This window comes from Acipenser ruthenus, chromosome 5 (assembly GCF_902713425.1).
Source record: "Acipenser ruthenus chromosome 5, fAciRut3.2 maternal haplotype, whole genome shotgun sequence".
Lineage (NCBI taxonomy): Eukaryota > Metazoa > Chordata > Actinopteri > Acipenseriformes > Acipenseridae > Acipenser > Acipenser ruthenus.
The window spans coordinates 31,476,118-31,492,822 of NC_081193.1; the positions used below are offsets into that span (position 1 = coordinate 31,476,118).

At 38.5% G+C, this 16,705-nt stretch overlaps 1 protein-coding gene across 3 annotated transcripts in view; it reads left to right on the top strand.

Annotated features, from left to right (window-relative positions):
- Nucleotides 1–4,444, top strand: part of LOC117969334 (chitin synthase chs-1-like) — a 33,398-nt gene extending 28,954 nt beyond the window's left edge. For all 3 annotated transcript variants that reach the window (XM_059023983.1, XM_059023986.1, XM_059023984.1), the window contains 2 exons: nucleotides 773–878; nucleotides 2,121–4,444. In XM_059023983.1, coding sequence (XP_058879966.1) covers nucleotides 773–878; nucleotides 2,121–2,213 — 199 coding nt within the window. In that variant the 3' untranslated portion in view covers nucleotides 2,214–4,444. The remainder of the gene's footprint in view (nucleotides 1–772; nucleotides 879–2,120) is intronic.
- The last annotated feature ends 12,261 nt before the right edge of the window (nucleotides 4,445–16,705 follow it).

A 16,705-nucleotide genomic window follows, 5' to 3' on the forward strand; every position in this document is an offset into this window, starting at 1 on the left:
GTGATGTATAGTGGAATCCAATCAAACTTTGAGAGCACCCCCAGAATGCTAATGTAACCCCACTTCCACACTAACAGTCTGGAAAGTTTGATTGAATATCACAATAAATACAGGTCTTGACTATTTTTGAAATTCAAATTTTCGAGATATATGTATAGATGTATACATATCCATTTTAATATACATAAATAGATATATAAATAATAATATATGCCTATTTACACATCAATTATCCATGCATATATATTTTCATATATCTTATTATATGGCAGCCTGCATCTGATAATTATGTATTTCACCTTTTATTTAAATAATTTATTGGTTTCCACATTTTAATACAGCATTTAGTTTTCCTCTGTCCACTTAAATAAAGTTGTTCAGTTTTTAGGAAGTTAATAATTATGTGTTTTCACTCTAAAAATTTTATTTCAATATTTAAGTATTCTTCTTTTAAGGGAAAAGGGTACCATTAATACAGATTCCTAATAAACAATACTCCGGTATTATATTGTAACAAGTGTTATCACTTTTGGCTCTAGTATTAAGAATGTATCAACAATTTGAAACATGACCATAAAATATTTCACAACTGATGTCTTTTTTAAACTGAATCCAACTCTTCGTTGTTTTACTAAAAAACCTTTTCAAAACTTTAACATATAACTGCTAAATAATCGGGGTTATGTTTGTGATGTCACAGTGATCAAATTAATTGCTTTGGTTTCAAATCCCAGTCTCTCTTCTGACTCTTCTGAATATTTCTGTTTTCCAGAATCTACACACTGATCCACCGAATGGCCTATATTGGATCAGCAAGTAAAGAGTCAGAAAAAAAACCTTTACTAAAGTCAAAAGCTGAACCCTGGGACCCGGAAATGGTAAAGGAGTTTATTTATTGATAAATACCACTCATGTGGCTACATGTTTGTCTTATGTCATGACTGGATCATTTTTTCTTTTTTCATCGTGACATACTGCAATGCAAATACATTCTGTTACTAAACATGTGTGTCTTTTAAAACAAACTCTATTTACAAAAACGTTGATATTCACAAAATACCAAATACTGTAAGATGGAAGTAAACTTTAAAAAAAGATATTTTAACAGAGGAATTTAAAATACAGACTTTCGTTTGCCGTGTCCGCCCAGGATATAAATACAGTATATCATGTTTTTTCTTTTTAAACCTCATCTAATCGAGTGCATTCATGTACTTGAAAAAGCAATATTAACCTTTTGTCAGCAGCAATATTTGTGCTCACACGGAAGGGTGGAAAGGAGGGGCAAATGGACCCATGTACATAAATAAATGTGGTTAACTTAAAATTAGCTTTCTAAGCGCCTGGCCAGTAGGCTTCACCGTTGCACGATGAGGAGAAACAATGACGGCGTTTACATTGACAAGTCACGACAGTTTTCCTCACAGTGTTTTTGCCGTACTTTTCAGGAAACGCATTGCTATGCTGTTTAGGAAAAAAAGTTGGCCGTACCAATGCAGATGAATCAATTCATAGTAATTTAGGGGAGGGATATTTAAATGTCCGTGTCTGCCTAGGAAAAGAACGACTTCTTCTATCGTGAGGAGACCTTCATGCATTGCCATGAAGATTAAAAGAAATTAAAACAGGATCTTGACTGCTGAAACCTCTTGAGCCACAAGCACGATTCCTGCTCTGGTTTACATGGGTTTTTGCAGCTATTTTTATCATGAGAAAGCAGTTGACCCTGCCCTTAAAGTCACGCTGACCAAAGGACGTTCTTTTGTTGTTTCACGATGTAATCACGTGACAATGGTCACACAGTCATGACTGTAGAGTCGATTTTCACTTGCATGTAAACCCAGCCAGTGACTCTTGGTTTTGCCTCCCTAAACTGCGGGAGCATCAGATCCAATGCAACGCTCCCTGCGGAATCCCCAGTGAAGACCATCGACTTCACACAGCCAACTATCGGAAGGCGGTGACGTGACGAAGGCTTAAACGATAAAGCACTCTCATTATTCATAATTTTTATTTTAAGTTTTGGATAATAGAGTTTGCAGTACTTGCAAAATCTGTGGTAATTAAGCTACTTGTAAAAAATGGTCTCTTTGCTTAAGATTATTGCTTTTGCCATTTAGATTCCGGAACCTGAAAAGAATATCCAGAAAAAAAGGAAAAGTTTCGATGGACAGCTGGAATACAGTGGGATAAACTGCCATGGAATGGACTAGATGTAATATAGGACAGTAAACCCAGGAAAAATAACAACATATTTCTTGCTATTTGATGTGTTCACTTTTTTAATGCTATCTGTACATTTCTGCTCTATGTAAAGTGTGATGTGTCAATGTCCCATCACCTTTTTTGCATCAATTAGGGTATTTTTAATCAGTCATTTTAATTGAAGAAGTACTTAATCTGTATGTTTGATTGCAATGAGCATAAGTATTCTGATATTTTTCATGTTGTAAGGTTTCAAATAAACATGTACTAATGTATTTTGTGTATAGATATGCATTTGGAAGGAGTCCCGTGTTAGCCTGGTATTAGGGTGTATGTAAGTTTCCTATTGTATTGTTCCCACAGGAGTACAGGGTTAGAATGGTGAAATGGTCTACCATTGTATAGGTTCATTATATGTGAGAGGGCTGTGTCAGCTAAAGTGAAACAGATGTAAACCAAAACCAGATGTCAGAGTATGGAATTCTATAGGATTAAGACTGCGTATGTTCCCAGCCAAATGAAATGCAACTATAAAAGCTTCAATGGGATTACACTTATTTGAATTGCTCGGGTCTGAAAGGGCATTCCCAGTTGAAGGTTTATGGCTAATTACTGACTGCAAGTTAGACTATCATTATTCGACTAGAAGAATGGGTTGCAATAATTGTGATGCTTCTGTAGCTTGAAAAACCAGTGAATATAAACAGATGTAATCATGTATTGACTCATGAATTGTTAAGAATAATCTTTTTTTTATTAATCAATAAACTCTGTAATTCAAATTATAAAAAGTAGAATTGTCTGATTCATTATAAATTAAGAAAATTTCCACACCCTATAAAGTCATGTAAACGCAGTTTTCCAAAAACGTAACAGAACATTTTAAAAGTACATTTTCATAAAACATCACCTAGAATATTACAATAGTATTCTGAAAACATTTATGGTGTAAACACACTTCAGAGCACCCACATTTTAAATAGGACCAGTTATTTAAATAGCCCTGCTACCTACTCTTACTGTCAGTATAAATGTAGAGTAGGTGATGGGTTTATCTGTCTTTTATAATAGCTGCTTCAATTTGCTTAATGATCAGCATTAATGATACAAGCACATTGAAATTTAACTGGGCAGCAGTGTGGAGTAGTGGTTAGGGCTTTGGACTCTTGACCAGAGGGTCGTGGGTTCAATTCCAGGTGGGGGACACTGCTGCTGTACCCTTGAGCAAGGTACTTTACCTAGATTGCTCCAGTTAAAACCCAACTGTATAAATGGGTAATTGTATGTAAAAATAATGTGATATCTTGTAACAATTGTAAGTCATCCTGGCTAAGGGCGTCTGCTAAGAAATAAATAATAATAAAAATAATAATGATGTAATTACTTGGCATACCCAAGTAAACCCTCAGATAGCAACTCATAACACAACACAACAAACATTTGGTGTGACCAGTCTGTAGTCACCGCAGCAGTTAATAATGGAAAGATCTTTGCCCTATGATGTCACAGGCCAGCTTCCGTTCCAACCCCTGTTGTCTTAAATACCAGAGTAAAAGTGGCTTGGACAAAAAAAGAATGATCCTAAGACAATTGATAAAACAGTAGAAAAATGAAAATGTGCAATAATGTTCTTTCTCTCGTTATGTGTACCTACAGTTATTTCCATGTGATATGGCTCAAGATTGCTAACAACATTATTATTCAGGGTTTACATCTGTTTGAATCCCAACAATTTGGATCCAATAACGCTAAAACAAGCAGCAACTGAAATCAACTGTACAACTGCAGGAATTCAATCATTGGACATTACTAATTGGATTACAGCAATGATAGCCAAATAAATCATTTTATATTTGAAGAGGGGCAGGAGAGGTGGGGAATCTGTGAACCTCAGATGGTTATTTGGAGAAAGGGCAACATTCTGGAAGATGGGAATTTTGCCTGCAAATGATGACCAAAATGAAATATTTACCTTGGAAACTGTTTCACCTTTAATGCAACTACCATAGGGTATATTTGCAGAAATTAACTTGTTTATTGTCACATTCTTATGTTTTCCATGTGTATCAAACTTTATGTACTGTAGGTCCACCTCTGCAATTTTGCAAATTGTTCCTACTTTGCATGCATTTTTTATGTCAGTGCTGTCCTTAAACAACTTCAGAATGCTGTTTAGAACTATGAGAACTGATACATATTAAAAATATATTTAAAGATGGTGCTGACATAAAAAAATAAATAATGCAAAGTATGAAGAATGTACTTAAATGGGCCTAAATAGGATTTGATACATATGAAAAAAAACAATGTGGCAATAGCAGGGCTCTAGACTGTGACTAAAATGGTCACCATTTGACCTAAGAATAGTTTTGGCAACTGATGTTTGGGGTTGAGGCACCATTGGTTCCTGACACTAAAATACTGCCTTTCCCTTTACGGTGGGTGTGGCAGGGCAGAAGAAAAGCCCTACACATAATTAGGGGGCAGGGAAAAGCCCTGCATGTAAATAAACGTATTGTGTTTATTGTATTATTATTTAAAAGATATGTATTGTTTGTGTTTATTTAAAATACAATGTGTCCATTGGTTATTGTTTAGTTTAAGTGTGGTCTGACAGTGTGGTGTTAGCAGCTTGTCTCTGCCAGACAGCTCGTGAGAATGCGTGGTCAGCAGTGAATTAATTAACAGAGTTGCTGTCGACCATGCTAATATTAAAAACCCTGTACAGAATGTGACCATCTCCATGTTCATTGATTAATTTAATGCTAATCTGGAGATGGTCACCGGTATAAAAACTAGCAGTTTTTGCCAGTCGGTGTGGGTGTTTGGAAGGAGGAATGTGAGCGAGCTGAAAGAAAATCTAAAACAAAACAGAAAGTAAAAGCAATTGCTACTCCTGCTGGGCAGACCAGCACGGAATTTGTTTGGTGTTTTGTGTTCAAGATTTGTTTTTGTTCAACCTTTTATGTGGTTCTGTGAGCCGTGTTTTGTACAATCTTTTGTTTTATTTTTGTGTGAATAAAAACCGGCGCATCAGCGCCTTCATTTGCTAATACCTGTGTCTCTGTCAGCTTTCTGGTCTGGGAACGTCAACACTCAGCCTTCTTGTTACAATGGGTTTACACTAGGCAATTATTATTAGCAATACTTGCTGGCAATAATTGCTAGAAATGTTTCTAATCTGCACTTGTTAGCAATGTCATGGCAATTCAGTGATTCAACCAAAAACAGAAATGAGGACTTTAAATAATGGCTACATGTGCATAACAAATATTATTATTAGTTTATTTAGCAGACGCCTTTATCCAAGGCGACTTACAGAAACTAGGGTGTGTGAACTATGCATCAGCTGCAAAGTCACTTACAATTACATCTCACCTTAAAAGGCGGAGCACAAGTGACTTGCTCAGGGTCACACAATGAGTCAGTGGCTGAGGTGGGATTTGAACCGGGGACCTCCTGGTTACAAGCCCCTTTCTTTAACCACTGGACCACACAACCTGCATGTTTAACTAAAGAAAATACTGTACACATATATAAAAACATATTCAATATATTTATATTGGGTATTTAGGTTATTAAATAAATATAGGGTTTCATGTTACCTATAGTGAAGCTGCAAAGTATACAGTCCTTTGTAGCTCCCCAATCTCAAGGTAAAATTGTTGCCTGTGTCGTGTACTGCTGTTTTACAGTACAGTATGCAGTGTAGGCTACAATTCAGAACAATGTTTCTTCTAAATATTACTTAATCTTTTCATCTGTTTAAATAAAATGACCACATAAATACAAAAATAAACAGTAGTACTGTAATTGACTTTTTTTTTTTCTTAAATCTTAAAAAAAAAAATGTATCTACTTTCATCAGGATATAGATTACCTCAACACTGAAATGTGCAGTTAGCAAAATAATTAATCAACTAAGGTCAGTGGCGTAGCTGGAGGGGGGGGGGTCTGTAAAGAGTTAAGAAAGCATAAACATGCTAGTGAATGAGGAAAAAAACTAGGGAATTAAATTAAATTCAATGCAGCTTATAGATTGCAGTAGAAGAACTGCTATGCACTAAATTTAACTCTTAGATTGTGTTAAAGAAGAAAGGTTTGGAAGTATCTAAAACATATGACAACGGTACAGCATGTGGCGAGTTCATTGAAGTAACTGGGGATGAAATAAGAGGTGATTTACAGAAAGGGGTTCACAGTGCAAATTAGATTTCCATTCTGATTGACTGTGGAACAGATGTAGCTGGGAGAGATAATGTAATGGTGTACTGTAGGTATGTTTCTGCAGGTCTGGTAGTAAATCATCTGGTAGGCTTAGCTGAACTAGTTCACTGTCATGCACAAGGAATCTTAAACAAAACCACGAATTTGCTTGGAAATGATGACAAAGAATGTTCAGATTGGTGGAGAGACAAACAGCTTTTGGAGCCAAGGCCAAAGCAAGTTGTACAGGAAATGGAAAAAACTTGCTTTGTAGGGGTTTGCCATTTGATTTGCCATTTGATTTCTTTTCAAAGGTTTCACAGCTTAGCTTTATACTGTAGAATAATAATGTAATTATTCCAAAAAGCTGTTGCAATTACTGAGAACTGTGTCTTAACAATTAAAAGTATTAAAAGCCATTACAAAATGGCAAACTAGAGAAAGGTTTGCAACATGTGGCTTCCAAACCAGAGCCTCATCCACAGCAGCAGTCAGTCAGACAAGGGCATCAGCAGGGCCACCACCAGTAGATTTCAGGATATTAAACTTAAGGGCCCCCCAGAGTTCATTTAAAAATGACCTGAACACACAAAATTGTTGAAATCACAGTTTGGGACTTTGAGTAAAGGTTTGGCTACATGATTAAGATTTCCACTGAGGAGGGGGTTTCAGTGTTTTTCAACTGCCTGCCATGATGCATGGCCTGATAATCCTGTTGACTTTGGTGATGAACAAGTAGAAGTCTTACTGAATTGGTATACCTTTTAGTACAGAATAATTGCAAGGTTGATGCAGTTCAACCAGAATGGAGAATGCTTAAAACACTGGTCAAAAGGTCAGTGTATGGCTAAATCCTGCATTGGTTTATGGCAGGTCATGCTAACCTTTTCGCACAGATTTAAAAAATCTTCTACCTTTACTGCCGATATCAGCTGCCCAATGAGAATGTGGATTTTCTGAACAAAACAGAATACAATCCAAGCTACGCAACTGTGGCAATGTGCCCCGCCCCTGTGTGCATTTCTGTGTTATATGTTGCGTGTGGTGTGTTAATGTTGGTGTATAGATATTGCTGCACGGGTTATAAATGGGTGTGTGTAGCACAAGTTATTTAAAATGTATAATTGTATTTAGGCACGTGCATTTAAAGTATTTAATATGTGAGCACGGGGTTGCACAGATTTAGTTCACGTGCTGGGATTCAAGTGAATAATTAATTGGTAATTGAATCCCAGCACAATTGTTGATATAGATGCACGTTTCATTCACTCGGGGTTGTGTGTTCGGTGAGTGGAGAATGGGTGTGGGTGAGAAAATAAAAAGTAAAATAATGTAAACATAAGTTGTTTAGACTCACCGTGTTTGTTTGTCTATTCATCCACTGTTTGTTTAGTGTTGAAATGTTTGACCCAGAGCCTTGTGTTAAGAACTAGCTTTCCTCATGTAAAAGGAAACAAAGACAAAATGGCACATCCTGGCCAAGTGAAGTAGACATTTTAACTGTTGGTGACACTGGCTGAACAATAAGAAAGACTGGATAGTTGTATATCGTTCGCAGGCTTAAGTTAAGGCCAGGTTCCAATTAATTAAGAAATGCAATACCAAAAGGCAGAACTACAGGAAATTTGAAGTTAACTTTTAAAAGTACCAGAACAGCAGATCACATGCCAAGAAGCACAGGCCATGCAGAGCAAGTCAGTGTCAGGCAGTATAGATGAACAACTAGGCTGCAAACAGTTTTTTCGTGGCACCCAACAATTGTATTTGTCACCAAATATGTTTGATCAAACTGCCAAATAATTTTTCATAGACTATCATTCAATCCATGCATTTATCATGATTGTAACAAAAATTATAAATAAAAACAAAGTGGATTCAGATTTGCATAAAATGGTCAGATTAGAACATGGTGACTGGAAAATAATAAACAGGCCAATCACAGGCCAATCAAGTGCACCTTTGTCTACAGCAGGAATAGGACAGCAGTGAGCACAGCGTTGCAGGAACAAAGTCCTCAATAAAACAATTTAAACTTCCTGGTTTGTTTTAATCTTCTTTCATCTGGTTATTTTAATACAGTCCCTTTTTACACATTCTCAAAAGCACTCAGGTGTGCTCATGCCCTGTTTGTCTTGTGGTTGCACACTTCTTTTGTTACAAGTACATACTTCTGTTACAGGCTGTTTTTCAGGGTATTAAAATGTCACTTAAGTTTACAGTTCTTTGGAAAAGTTATGTTATTTAGTTTTTGCGGTCCTGCAACACTACACAAGCCTTCAATTAGACTTGGTAAACAAAACCAGTTGCAGACGTTTTGTTAAGTAACTCACATACATAAACATTAGCTTGTTCTGTTTTTCACTTGCACAGATAAACAACTAAACACTGTTGTTTTGGCACAAACACACCTCCAATACAATCCAGCTTAAATCCTAAGCGATACAGTGTAGTATTTGAATCCTTACTGTTTTTGTACGATTTTCATTGGCACCCACAGCACCTCCAACTGGTTGCGTCTCTTTTCGAAATCACGTACACCTCGGTGACACTGTACTACATGCTCTACTCTCTCTGCTCTCCCCTCTTCCACTGCCTGGCTGCGTTTAATATACCCATAATTCCCGCCTCCCCAGATCAGTGATTCGTGGTGATACATGGGATTTATAGTTGGTATACACACGCTCCCATTTACTACAAACCCGTGCTTTTTTATTTTAAATTACTATCAACGAAAATATACCTGTTCCACTTTTTCTAGCGATGTACTTTATACCTGTGCATTATTTGTAACACAATCGCGAGTTGCTTTTCAAATTAAACTAAACCTTTATTTATGTTCTCAACAGTTTATACACACAGAGATGACAATGCAGTATTGCTAGCCCAGTGACATACATTACAAAACCCCACTTTTCTATGTATGACCCCGCTATCACTGCTTTGTCACAATATAATTTAAATACAAATGAAACTTCAAATGTGAACTTACCATACTTACCGTGCTCAATCCTGGAAGAGGAGCAGAATTCAGATAATACTGTGGTAACATTCAATGCTGCCAACATATTTTCGGCACTTAAAACTCCACGCCATTAGTACCAGAAACACGGTTCAGTTTCTTTACTGATTTTTTTCTCTGTAACATTCTTTCTGGAACCAAACTTATCTGCTTCCGTTTGCGCAATACTACCACTAAATAAACAGTACAATTATATAAGCCTAAAATGTCTGTTTTTCTTTTTAACAATTTTTTTATTCATTTTCCAATTTTTCAATGTCCAATTATTATTCAACCTGGCTCACCACTGCAACGCCCAAACTAACTCAGGAGAGACGTGGACGTGCACTTGCGTCTTCCGAAATGAGTGCCTTCAGCCGTCTCCTTTTTTCGCTCTGTAAGCCCGCCGTACAGCCATATTTAGAACTTACAGTGTCGGAGGACACCACAGGGGTCACTGGTGTGCGGTGAGCCAAGGACTCCCCAGCTGACCTAACCCCTACCCCGCCTGGGCAGCACTTGGCCAATTGTGCACCGCCCACTGGGAACTCCCGTCCATGGTTGGCAGTGGCATAGCTTGGATTCAAACTCCCTATAGCTCTCCAAGCTATAGGGCACATCCTGCACTCCGGGTGGAGTGCCTTTACTGGATGTGCCACTCGGGAGCAGCCTTAAAATGTCTGTTTCATGTCAACCGATCGCACAAGATTGAATGCGAGTCCACATTATGAAGCCAAAATTTTGCAAACCAATAGTACATACAGTGCATAATGTGCACACAGCTGCGGGCACCAATGGTCATCTGAGTAGTCCAGACCAAATGAAAAACTATCAGCATCTGTGGTTGCTGAGAAGAAAAAAAATTAAACATGTCTACTGGAGCCTGAATGTAATGTTGTTGATGCTATATTCCTGCATAGTAATTGTCAATTAACAAGATAATCATTAATGTCAAAGAATGTATTTATTTCTGCATACAAATTCTTCATTAATGTTAAAGATGTCAGAAATGCACAGAATGAAGACGTTGTCATCAAAAGAGTGCTGTACAAAAGAGTACACCACAACGCTTTTAGGAACAAGAACATATTGTGGTTTGTCAAACTTGTACTTTACTTGAACAAAAGTTATTGTATTTCTTGCTCTTATTGTATTACTTGTATTGTAACGCTTGAAATGTTTTTGCTTACGATTGCAAGTCGCCCTGGATAAGGGCGTCTGCTAAGAAATAAATAATAATAATATTAAAAGAGAGAACACCAGTCAGGCGTCTGCTTCAAGAATGGTCCCATTACAATTCAATGAGGATAGAGTTCTTAAAAGAAAAAACTACAACAAGGTCTCAGGTCATTCCTGAGAGGTACAAAAGCCTGGTTTACAAGCAACTACATGAGGAGATAGGTGACTTGACCTTACAGGGTGACTGCACTGGTGGCCAGGTGCTGCTTCTACTAGCTGAAAATGAAGACTTAAAACAGAAACCAAATCAGCTTACAAGAGCTCCATTGCAGAGTATCGTGTGCCCTGCAGTAGTAGGACTACATACTTTTGCTTGCATTTTCTGTACACCCTTTTTAGGGTTTGTCATAGAAGTTGCAAGTACAGAAGCAAGTGCCTTTAGGTCAATAAGTGCTTCTCCCTTTTATTTATTTATTTATTTTTATTGTCAAATGTTTGGTTTTTCTTTTTGTATTTTGCAGTGTTCCTCAGGTGACAGACCTGGCTTACTGGTTTAACCCATTAATGCCTAGCGTCCCATATATGGGACAGGGTGAAAATGTGCATCTCCTCGGGTGTGTGTTCACTGAAATGAAATAATGAAACCTGTAAAATATTCCCCTCTTATAGCTCTATTATTCCTGCTTTTATTATTTGGCTGCCAGGTTTTTTCTTCCCTCGGCATCAAATGCAATCTTTCAAATTGAGCAAAAAACGCAAAGAAGCGATAGCTTAGAGATATTGATGCAAATCTATTTAGCCATTATCTTTCATTCTTATTTTTTCATGGATTTATGTTGGTTAGGGTATGCCGTAGCTGTACATAATCATTTTATAATTTTTTTTTTGCATATTTTCTAAACTGAGCATTGTTTTTGTAGCGTCCCATATATGGGACGCCAGGCACAGATGCATACAGGTTTTTTTCTGTGGTAATATAACAGAGTGAAGATGTATGTAATATGTTGCAGTCTCACAATTGATGAAACATGATAGATTCGAAGAGATCCTCTGATATTTGCACCTTGCTGATAACAGCAGACTACCTGTTGGAGACAAGCTTGGCAAGATAACGCCATTCTATGAAATGATGAATGAGAGATTCCTCAAGGCCTTCCAGATTTAACAAAATCTGTGTATAGATGAAGCCATGATTCCCTATTATGGGAAGCACTCAGCTAAACAGTTCATGAAGAGCAAACCAATCAAGTTTGGTTATAAGCTGTGGAATGGAATGATAACAGCTTGGTCACAATGTCATCTAATTGTCAGCCAGTAATGCCTATTGGAAAGGCAAAGCGCTACTCTCAGGCTGAGAAGGTGGTGATTGAAGTTGATGAGCCACAGGTAATTTGATACTACAATAAGTACATGGGGTGGACCAAAACATTAGCTACTACAGAATTTCCATCCGCTCAAAGAAGTGGTGGGTGCCCTCCTTTATGTTCATGCCTGATGTGGCCATACAGAATGCATGGCTTCTGTATAGGAACTCTGCAGGGCACAAGAATAGATCCCTGGGCCTGCTGGCTTTTCAAAGAGAGTTGGTAAATGTGTACAGGCTAACGTTTTCAGTTGAGGTGAGGAATGCTCCTGGCATTGGTCGGCCACTCACTGCAGGACGCCAAAGAAAGGAGAAAATGCCCAAAGCTGTGTGACGGGATGAACAAGGTCACTACCCCAAAAACAAATCAGACGCAGAGAAGGTGTGCTTATTGCAGCAAGAAGGCTAAAGTTGCATGTTGCAAATGTCATGTTGGACTGCACACTGACTGTTTCAAGCCATTCCACCAACAGTAATTAGCAAAGTGGTGTCAGAGGTCCCCAGTTCGTTTTCAATGCGTGTTGACAGAATATCAGGTTGAAGTAAAAATATCAAGTGACTTATATTATAACATGCTGTAAAGTAGGTTTTGCTATGAGTTATGTTTTTTTACCACATACTTGTTGATACAATTAAGTTGTTTATTTTGAGTTAATTGATTTACAATAAATGAGAGTTCTTGTTATACAATACGAGTTATTGATATAAAGTATAATAAATGGAAGTTATTGATATATAATAAATAAAAGTTATTGTTATATAAATAAAAGTTATTGTTATATAATATTGTGGTTTGTTACTTTATTTAGTATTCATGAATATTATTATTGGTAAGATATATAGCATATTAAAACATGTACCCACCTGTGCCTGGCGTCCCATATATGGGACGCAAAAAAAAATATGATTTCTTTGAAAATTGCAAAGGCTAATTTAAAAAAAAACACTAGAAATGTTCATAAGTCACATCTGCGCATAAGTATAGCAAAGGAAACTTAATTCAGAAAATTTAGGCAAGAATAGGTTAAAGGTTAAAATAATTATTTTGTTCAGTGACGCTTCTACATTTTTGTGATGTGTGAGTTCAATAAGCTTGTCTGACCCCAGGCCATATTGTATGGTTGCGTTACCCTTCCTACTGTAAGTATACTTAATTTTGTACACACTAAAATCACTCCTGCCTCACAACTTCACTTGTAAATCAGTATCTCCATAATCAGACCATCAAACCTCTTGGTGGCCTCCCTGACAAGTGCCCTTCTCGCCTAGACAGATTCACAGTTGTGCTCAGGGGGATATTCAATGCCTTGGAAATGTTCTTATATCCTACCCCTGATTGGTGCTTTTGAAGAACCTTATTGTGGATTTGCTTTGAATGTTCCTTCGTCTTCATGATGTAGTTTTTGTTAGGAAATGTACTAACCAACTGTGGGACCTCCCAGAGACAGGTGTATTTAACCTGAAATCATGTGAAACACCTTAATTGCACACAGGTGGAATCCATTCAACTAATTATGTGACTTCTAAAGACAATTGGTTGCACCAGAGCTTATTTAGGTGTGTCATAGCAAAGGGGGTGAATACTTATGCAATCAATTATTTTCTGTTTTGTATTTGTAATTAATTTAGAACAATTTGTAGATTTTATTTTTCACTTTGACATTATGGACTTTTTGTGTTGATCAGTGGCAAAAACTCCTAATTAAATCCATTTTGATTCCATGTTGTAACACAATAAAATGTGGAAAAGTCCAAGGGGGGTGAATACTTTTGAGAGCCACTGTATATATTAAATAACTATAACTATATTTACTAGATTTGTTGGCACAGTAACCCTGCAAATATGAGGTCAGTACTACAAATGTATTTTTGAGATGAGGCTCAGATACTATGGTGATGGCAGCTTTAAAAAAAATGTAATAGCAAAGCCTACACACTCGAACTTAACCAAGAAAATACAGCTGTGTACTGAGATTGAAGCAATATCTCTAATCTTTACGTCTTTATTTTAGAAGTGTGCTTAAGTCTCTGTGATTTCCCAATGTAATATAAGCTTGCTGTAGTAGGAGATGACTTGTTACCAACCAGGGTTTCCTAATGTGTTTTGCTTTTATAAATCTGTTCAATAAACATGACTACTTCACAATTTATCTCCTGCTCTGTTTGAAGTATCACTTACCTTTACTGGGCTGCTTGAATGGTAAGTCTAGAACAGTTTTTTGAAAATCAAACTTTATTTTATTCATAAAAACAGTGTTCAGTCTTTAAATAACTAATGAATGTTTTGTTAACAATGATAAGAATGTATTCAAACGTTTTGTGTTTTGCTGTAATTGATAGACAGATAATCAAGAAGTGTAAGAACCTGGATTACAGAGAAATGAAGTCCTCTCAAAAATTTCTCAATATATGTTCACAACTTATAGGAGTTATAAGATATAAAAATCCATTCACAACAGTAGCTTCAGTACATGACATAGAAATATCTGAGATGTTTCCAGTTTTTAATTAGCATTATTAGCAGCTTCTAAAAATACCCAACTTTAAAAACCTATTTGGCATTTTGAAATGTACAGTGTTAAAGTATCCTATCTTGTGAGTCACAATCTTGGCATTCATCTTTGTCAAAGCAACCTAGACAACAGACTTGCGAAATTCTGAAATTTCGCTTTCCATTTGCTTGTTGCCCTGTGCTGTTCATCCTTGCAATGGAAGATATCACAAGTCCCATCGGAGTTGTAAAAGGGTTTTGTGCCTATATAAGTGTATGCTAACCACACATAGACTGGAAAACAATACTCTGTTTGAGATGGTATTCAAGCCCAAGAAGTGTACAGTAGGTGTTTGACAACACTGCAAGGTCTCATTAGCTGTTATTATGGGAATTGTCACAACCTCAATCAAGAATACAGCTAGAAGAAGTTATATAATTGCATGCCCCGGTAGCTAAATGCTTAGTTACGGCTTTGGGCAAAACCAAAGCCCATGGCCAGTATACAATATTTTTCTGTATGCATTCTTTTCTGTTGAGCACTACTGACACCGTTGAAACGGTGAGTCTTAGGTCGCCTGCGGATACATTAGTCCAATAAATGCGTCTGAACCTGGTGTGTAATCCCAAGGCAACTGCTCACTTTTAACACGTTTTAAAAATTTAATTCACGTTTTAAGTTAATTCACGTTTTAAGTAATACAGTGTCCCCTCAAGACATGTTAAAGGAGAGATTTGGAAATAACATTCAAAACTATACCATCCTAACTCCTACCATCCAAAAAAAAAAAAAAAAAACGAACAATAATATATATATATCCCTGTTCTGTCCTCCTGTCCTCGTCCTCGTCCTCTGCCCTCCCTCCGCTGTTGCTCCTCCAACCCCTCTAACCTCATTTCTCTGTCTCTCCCCCCCTCCCGCACACTCTCTGGTGCACTCTGGAACTGTCACTCTTCTGCTAACAAAGCTGATTTAATCTCTGCCTTTGCCTCCCACCTCTCGCTCGATTTCCTTGCTCTTACTGAAACCTGGCTGTCCCCTGATAACACTGTTACTCCTGCTGCCCTGTCCTCTCTCTACGTCCTGTCCCATAGCCCGCGTCTCACTGGACGGGGAGGTGGGACGGGTCTTCTCCTCTCTCCCTCCTTACTCTTTTCTGTCCCCTCCGATCTCACCTCCCTCTCTGTCAGTACCTTTGAATTTCATGCAGTGCAACTAACCTCTCCCTGTCAACTCCTGTTCATTGTTCTGTACCGCCCCCCTGGGCCTCTCACTCACTTTCTGGATGAACTCGACTATCTACTCTCCTCCCTCCCCTCTCTGTCTACCCCGACTTTCCTGTTGGGTGACTTCAACATCCATCTCTCCAACCCCAGCCACTCTGCTGGATTCCTCCCTCTCCTTCACTCCTTCGACTTCTGTCTCTCTCCGTCCCCTCCTACCCACAAAGCTGGCCGTCAACTGGACCTCACCTTCTCCAGGGCCTGCTGCCCCTCCAACCTCTCTGTCACCCCCCTGGACCTCTCTGATCACTATTTCATCTCTTTTTCTCTGTCTCTCCCCCCTCTCCCTGCTCCTCCTACCCCCACTGTCACCTCTCGCCGTAACCTCCGCTCTCTCTCCCCCTCTGTCCTTCCCTCCACTGCTCTCTCTCACCTCCCTCCTATCGACTCCTTTTCACAACTCTCCGTAGACTCTGCTACCTCCACCCTCTTCTCCTCACTCACCTCCTCCCTCGACTCCCTCTGTCCCCTCACCTCCCGACCTGCTCGCCCCTCCCCTCCCCATCCCTGGCTCTCCTCTGTGCTCCGCTCGGCAAGAATCACACTGCGATCTGCTGAAAATAAATGGAAGAGAACCAAACTCCCTGCTGCCCTAGACCTTTACCGCACTCTCCTCTCCTCCTTCTCCTCTGCTAAATGTGCTTATTTCCAATCTGTAATCCAAGCCTCCACTAACAACCCACGTAAACTACTCTCTACCTTCTCCTCCCTCCTAAACCCTCCCCCCTCCTCCTCCCTCCTCTATCTCCCCTGACGACTTTGCCTCCTTCTTCTCTTCTAAAATCTCAGATATCCGCAAACTCTTTAACACCTCTCCCTCCCCCGCACCCCATCCTGCTCCAACCCCTACACCCACTACATCCCCTACTAACTCGCCCTCCCTCTCCACCTTCTTGCCCCTCTCAGACTCTGACCTCTCCTCCCTGCTCCAGGGTCACAAACCCACCACGTGTGCCTTGGACCCCCTCCCCACTCACCT